Raw genomic sequence first — 7556 nt, 5'->3', positions numbered from 1 at the left:
AGTATTGGTTAATTATTAATTATAATTTTAGAATATTTTTAATTAGTTCAGGTTTTATTTCTGTAAAACCAATCAAATCAAATATTAAATTATAATAATTTTTATAAAAAAAAAATAATAAATTAGTAAAATCATGTAGATTAATAAGTTAATAAAGATCAACATGCATATTATTTATCATTTCCAATAATTTTTAGAAAAAAAATATAAATTAGTAAAATCATGTAGATTAATAATTTAATAAAGATCAACATGCATATTATTTATCATTTCACACACAAAATAAAGTTAATTACATGAATTCAGCTCAGCCAAAATTAAACCAACTGACAAAACTATAGTTTGGTTCTGTTTAATTTGGCTTGAAAAAAAGCTTTAAGTTCAATTGTTTAAATTTAACAATTAAACCAAAATAATTAAATAAGAAAATTTTTGGGGTAGTGGGGGCTAATAGACAACAAAATATTATATTAGGATTCCTGATGCAAAAATGTAGCAGGACTCCAATCATTGTTTGCCACGTGTACAGTCCGATCATCTTTAGTAAAAAAGCTAAATAATTTAATATATGGTGGGGCTGAATAGTACACATGGCAGGCTGTGATTAGAGTCTTAATGCATTTTGACTTCAAAACTTTTGAAGTAATATTTTTCATCAGTCATTCATTATATCATTTAATATAACTAAGAAAGGGGTTCACTATTTCTAAAATTTTACTAAACCTTTTAATATCATATAATACATTAAAGATTTTATCTCATAAGCTTAAATAATTCATAAAAATTTAACATTAACTATAATTTTAATTTAATAAAAATTATTATAATAAATTTAATTAATCATTCTTACTGGTTGGATTTCTGCTATGTCTTTATTATAAGAAGTTGCATATAAGACGTACCTTTTCAAATTTTTTGATGTTAGAAAAGAGTTTTAGTGAGCAATTATATGAAGAGATTCATTATCAATGCATTTATAATTTTTGTTTTGGGCAGTTGCAGGCTATTAAGAAACTGTTGTTAAGCAGCTAAAGAATACTCTGATGTTATAAAAGTTACGGTAACTATTACATTTAAAAAAAAAAATCAGCTCGTAGCTAAAATGCTATCACTACACATAACCAGGACCGGTGGTAAAACACTGATTTCAGTAACAGCTTTTTGAAAATACTCTCAAAATATAGTTCAGCCAAATGAGCAGAACTACAGTGCCGCCAGCCACCGCACCGCTGTCCCAAACAGACCCTTAGTGTTCAATGTTTTGCAGACTTGCATAACTATAAACCAATCACTTCTGATACTAGAGAAAAAACAAAACAAAAAGAGCACTTACATAAATACCACACAGTTCCTATGCATTCAAATAACTAACACCTAAACTTACTTTTTATATTTATACCTCAAATCTTTCATAACACCAAATATCTTTTTTTTATTTTCTTTATATTTATGATACAAATCTTTTATATCACCATCAAAAATATCATTTTTTTTTCAAAAGAAAACTACACCTTTATATGCACAGGAATGGAGGTATATAATGTAAAAATAAGTTTGGGGGTTAGATATGTAAATTCTTAAAATGTGCTCCAGAAGTCAATAAATAAAGTAAAAATTATGGCATCAACCGACCAAAAGAATAACGAAGAAAATAGTGCAGATTTGAAAGAAACGACTATCAGCGTGGACTTGGACTAATCAGATATCAGAAACTAAATCCTCAGATTTCTCCTCTCAGTACTAATTACTTATAACTAAATATGGATTATGAAAACCATAAATAGCCATTAATGGGAACTTCTGAGCTACTCTTCAGCTCCGACTCAAGGAAACACATGGAGAATGGACATGGAAGTCTTCATATCTTTCTTCTCCCACTTCTATTCTTCTCATGCACTTTGGGGCAACAAGCTGGGGGAAATAGTAACTATAACATTAATAGTAATAGTGGTAAGAAAACAAATATATTATTTAATGTAGGAGTGATTTTGGAAAACAATTCATGGTTTGGAAATATAAGCTGGAGTTGCATGACAATGGCTGCCGACGATTTCTATGCCGCCAATCCTGGCTACACCACAAGGCTCGCTCTCCACCTCGGCAACTCGGAAGGCGATGCCTTCAGAGCTGCGGCGGCAGGTTATTGATCTCATCTTCTCATTGTTATGATTCTTCTCTTCAGTTGCTTCCGTTGCATGCAAGGCTATTGATTCAGAGCCATCTTCTTGTAACCATTTTTCAGCTTGTCTTTCTATTTATCACTTTGGGTATTTCTTTTTGCAAGTTAGTTATATGGATCAAGAATGGTTATTTATTTTACCTGTAATGAGTGGCAATTCATGTATTTATATGCAAAACAGTTTCTTACACATGTTTTATAGATTTATATTTAAAATATATATTATGTACAGTATAAGTCTTGCTACTTTCTTACTTCAGATGAGTGACCAAATACAATAACAATTGTTTAATACTCAACATAAGTGTGGAACATATTACTGTTTAGAAAACTTTATTATTACTACTATTATTATAGAAAGTTGAGTTTTCAGGAATCGATCTGCTGAAAGCTTTTGGTACATGAACAATTGTTTAATACTCTAAACATAAGTGTGGAGCATATTACTGTTTAGAAAACTTTATTATCACTTCTATTATTATAGAAAATTGAGTTTTCAGGAATCGATCTGCTGAAAGCTTTTGGAGCAGAAGCGATCATAGCACCACAGCAATCAGCGGAGGCCAGATTTGTTATGAAGATTGGAGATAAAGCTCATGTTCCTATCATCTCCTTTTCAGAACTAAGTCCTCATTTTTCAACCAAGGAAAGTCCCTACTACATACAGACTTCCTTAGCTGACTCCACCCAAGCCAGAGTAATCAGTTCTATAGTTCAGGAATTCAGATGGAATCAGGTTGTTCCAGTTGTTGAAGACAGTGGGTATGGAAATGGAATTCTGCCTTACCTGATCGATTCGTTACAGGAAATCAACGTTCATGTCCCATACGGAAGTAAGATTCCTTCCTCAGCTACAGAGGAACAGATCCTGAAAGAGCTTATTAAGTTGAAGAAGATGCAGACAAGAGTATTTATAGCACATCTGACAAGTAATTCTGGTTTACAGTTTTTCTCTATTGCAGAAAAGGAAGGAATGCTGGAAGAAGGATATGTATGGATTACAACTTCTGCATTGACTGATATGGCATTATCAGCCACTGATGTGATGCAGGGGGTTTTGGGTATAAAACCTTATGTTTATGAGACAAAAAGGCTTCAGAACTTTAAGCAGAGATGGAGGAAAAAATTCCAACAGGAAGATCCTCAAACCAGACTTACTGAACCCACGTTAATGGGGTTATGGGCATATGACACAGTTTGGATGTTAGCTCTGGCAGCAGAGAGGGGTGTTATGGCTAACTCCACATTTGAGGTGTTAGAAATCAGTAATAGCTATACAGATTTAGGCAGTATTGGCGTATACTCAAATGGACCCAAACTGCTTGAATCTATAAAAAGAACTAACTTCGATGGCTTGTCTGGAAAATTCCATCTGGTGGAGAGTCAGTTAGAGATTCAAACTTTTGAGATAGTAAATTTAGTTGGCCGTGACCGAAGAAGAATTGGGTTCTGGAGAAGTAAAAATGGTATATCGGGATCGAAGAATTCCAGAAGTAAGCTTGATGTTGTAACATGGCCCAGTGGAACAAAGGTGGTGCCTAAAGGGTGGGAATGGCCTACAAAGGGAAACAAGCTCAGGATTGCTGTTCCAGTGCAGCCAAAATTCAATAAATTTCTCTATGCGGAAGATGATCCCCTTTCTAAAAATCTAAATGTTGGCGGCTATAGCATAGATGTTTTCAAAGCTGCAATGAAGGAGCTACCTTATGTTGCTTATGAGTTGATCCCATATGGTCTAGATAGTAGCGGAAAACCTAATGCTACCTATCATGATATTCTTTATCAAGTTTATCTTCAGGTAAGTTATGGCTGTTCAAGTTTTTAATTTTTCTTCATTATAAATTTTAGTTTTTTTTATGATGATGAAGATAATCTTGCGATATTATATTATCCAATCAGTTTCATTCTAGGCCAATTAAAAGAGTTTGGGAACTAGTCCCCAAAGAGGAATATTTTAACCCCCCATTAAAAGAGTTTGGAAACTAAATTGATATTTTTAAAACCTCTAGGCCTAAAATGATCCCCGAAAAAGAGTTAAATGATCATTTTAACAGTTTTTTCTTAGACTACGCAATAAAAATCAATGAATCTAGTAAATCAAACACCCATCACTTTATACTAGCTTTCTAATCTAAATTCCAAATCTGTCACAACAAGTAATCAGTTCAGAGCTTGCAGCTGATTTTCACCTTTAAACTGACTCTCATTCCATAAACTGCAATAGAATTTTGATGCTGTGGTAGGAGATGTGACAATCATAGCCAATCGGTCCATATATGTAGATTTTACATTTCCATACACTGAGTCAGGGGTTTCAATGCTTGTTCCCGTCAAGGACGAGCTCCAAAAGGGAGCATTAGCCTTCTTGAAGCCATTCGATGCGGGTCTTTGGCTGGCCAGCGGAGCCTTTTTTCTCTTTACAGGATTTGTGGTTTGGTCTCTTGAGCATAGAATCAATAAGGAGTTTAGAGGAGCACCGATAGATCAATTTGGAAATGTCCTTTACTTCTCTTTCTCCTCTCTTGTCTTTGCCCACAGGGAGAAATTGTTGAGTAATTTATCAAGGATTATCGTTGCAGTATGCGTTTTTTTGGTGTTCATACTGAAATCTATTTACACAGCAAGCTTGTCATCTATGCTAACAGTCGAGCAACTTCAGCCGACAGTGAGAGATTTGAGTGACCTCATTAAGCAGGGAATCCATGTTGGTTATATGAATTACTCTTACATGCCGAACCTCCTTAAACAATGGAAGTTCGATCAGTCCAAGCTCATTCCTTTCAACTCAGCAGAAGAGTACCATGAGGCCTTGTCTAATGGCACGCTTGCAGTCTTTCTAGATGAGACACCTTACCTCAAACTCTTCCTCAATGAGAATTGTGGCAAGTATACTATGGTTGGACCAATTTACAAGACTGAAGGTTTTGGATTTGTAAGTCATCATCTCTATCCTTTAATTCATAGATAATGAAAATTTTTACAGAGTTTTACTCTCCAGAAAACATCCATGATTTGTTGTATGGTCTGGAGAGAGAAAAAATTAGTTTTCAATTCTTCAATTTTTTTAAAAAAGGGATGCTCTGAGTGAAGTAATTTTTGTTTCTTTTTTCTTTTTATTTAATAAAAGCAATTTATGCAGGCCTTCCCCAAGGGCTCGCTATTAGTTCATGAGGTTTCAAAGGCAATACTTAAACTACTGGAGAGCGATGAAATGTTAAACATTGAGAAGAAATTATATGGCAGTGAAGTCTGTGACAGGAATGAATACAATGGTACAAGTCTTATTAGCCTAACATTACATAGCTTTTGGGGTCTATTTCTCATGACTGGAGTCACTTCTATCACAACTCTAATTTTATATCTGGCTTCTTTTCTAAACAAGCATAGCCGGTCTCTGTTCAGTGTAAATTCTGAGAAATCCCTCAAAAGCAAACTTGTCAAATTAACAAAGATTTATGATCAGGTGGAAATGCATAAGCCAATCAAAGTTCAAGAACAACAAGCAGCGAGATGTGGACAAGAAAGTCATTTCAGTGACCCCAACGATGCAGTTAGACATACTGAATCCGACAAACAACCAGAGACTTCATTTGATGGGAAAGAAAATACCAGTGTAGTTTTTTAAATGAAATTTATTACAAATTTCTTTGTTTGAAAAGGGGCCAAGGGCATAAAGAATGATGATATACCGTAAACAAAATGTAGAAAAGAGGGGCATGAAAAAACAAGAAGCATAATTAGACCTCAACCAGATGTATTAAATTCAAACTTAGTTAAAATAATTGTAATTGCTTTAATATTAGTATTTCAATTATTAAATTTATTATGATGTGCATACTCAACATTTGTCAACCCACTTAGGCTCTGTTTGGGGCGGCTGCAGCTTCTCAGCTTTTCAGTTGCAGCTATGCTGCCCCGGGAGCTGCTGTGGGGAAGCTGCTGCAGGAAAGCTGGTTGTCTGTTTGTTGCAGCTGTGTGAAAACAGCTATTGGGTAGCTATATCTGAAAAAATGACCATTCTGCCCCTGTGTAGTATTTATGTATATAACAGTCTTCATAAGATCATGTCATCTTCCAAAACTGCAACTAATATTGGTTCATGTGTGCCAATAAAAAAACTAACTGCACAAATGAAAAATGGTGCTAATATGGATCTACTAGTTACAAAAATACGGAAAAAGGTATCATTGTTGCCACAAAAAAAATGAAAATCCAAACATTTGCTCAAGTATACAAACCAAAAATGTTACAATATTCCACCAGAAGAATGAAAACTGCACAAAGAACTCACAATACAGTTCAAGCTCCAGATCAATTAGAGACATGAATAACTCAACAACTAGCAGTTTTAAATAATGAAATAAAGCATAGTTTGGATGTGGTTGACAAAGCTGAGGCAAATCCAAAATCTGAAACTTGCAGTTTTTGAGTAGTTTCCACTTTGAAGTTTAAAATCATGATTAGATTAACGAGACAAATGGGAAACACAATTACCATCCAATCTACCAAAAGAAAGATGGTACGTGCAAAAAGAGAGGGAGAGGAGGCTTGAAGACGAGACCATTCTTGTGTGGGGTTTCTTGGTGATGTGAAGATCGTGCGACAATCTTGCAAAGAGGATGTGAACACAAGCCCTAGGCACAACAGCGAAATCAACAAGGATAATTGGGGAAAATAAATACGAAGAGGAGGCAGACATATGACCTATACCATGCGATCGCAATTCTAACAAAGGTGTGGTACGTGGATGACCGGAACGACGGCTAGGGGAGAGGAAGCTCGGAGAAGTAGGTAAAGAATGTAGATTGAATGGAGGGTTACGGGGGTAAAAAAAATGAAGGGTAACGCGGGTCGCAGGGTCTCATCCGCAGCCGGCGTTTCGCCCAGATTCGTGGCCGCAACAGATGAAACGCCGCACCAAACGACACTAAATTGCGGTCTCCCGCTGCACCGCGCAGATAAACTCGAGCCAAACACAGCCTCAGTGGGATAAGAGCTTGTTATTGTTGTTGTAGTTGTGAATGCTCAACATGGTTAGTGTTACTATAATGTGATCTGTCTATTCAGTTATCTCCTGATTCTTTCGTTATAGTCTATCAAAATTTTATTTTGCCCATTTCCTTGACAATAAGTTTCAAGAATCATTTTATTTAAAATTAACATGATGTTTTACATCTCTAGCCTATCAAGTCTTTATGCAAGAGCCATATGACCATGGAATTAATAAACACAGTAACACCAAAAATTCTCAACTAAACTCAGCACCTAATTATGGCTTACAACCATGCCCGAGTTTCCTCCCAATACTCCTAAGCCATCTGTCGCAGCTTCTTAATAGTGATGATGCAAGCCAACAATTACCCAGGAATATTCATTC

At 35.2% G+C, this 7556-nt stretch overlaps 1 protein-coding gene across 1 annotated transcript; it reads left to right on the top strand.

Annotated features, from left to right (window-relative positions):
• The first annotated feature begins 2036 nt into the window (after window positions 1-2036).
• Window positions 2037-6175, top strand: LOC110029817 (glutamate receptor 2.7-like). The gene is made up of 6 exons (XM_020732276.1): window positions 2037-2139; window positions 2183-2283; window positions 2664-3977; window positions 4404-5111; window positions 5319-5792; window positions 6041-6175. The coding sequence occupies exons 1-6, from the start codon at window positions 2037-2039 to the stop codon at window positions 6173-6175; spliced, it is 2835 nt and encodes a 944-aa protein (XP_020587935.1).
• Window positions 6176-7556: the final 1381 nt, after the last annotated feature.

Source organism: Phalaenopsis equestris, unplaced genomic scaffold, assembly GCF_001263595.1.
Source record: "Phalaenopsis equestris unplaced genomic scaffold, ASM126359v1 Scaffold000606, whole genome shotgun sequence".
Classification (NCBI taxonomy): domain Eukaryota; kingdom Viridiplantae; phylum Streptophyta; class Magnoliopsida; order Asparagales; family Orchidaceae; genus Phalaenopsis; species Phalaenopsis equestris.
This window is presented reverse-complemented; position numbering and strand designations above follow the sequence as displayed.

Excerpts from the sequence above, each read along its gene's own strand:
- LOC110029817 (XM_020732276.1), top strand. The coding sequence starts at position 2,037 with ATGGCTGCCGACGATTTCTATGCCGCCAATCCTGGCTACACCACAAGG. Across the intron at positions 2,140-2,182 it reads CTTCAGAGCTGCGGCGGCAG|TTGCTTCCGTTGCATGCAAG; the intron begins GTTATTGATCTC and ends TCTTCTCTTCAG. Across the intron at positions 5,793-6,040 it reads ATGGGAAAGAAAATACCAGT|GCTCTGTTTGGGGCGGCTGC; the intron begins GTAGTTTTTTAA and ends CAACCCACTTAG.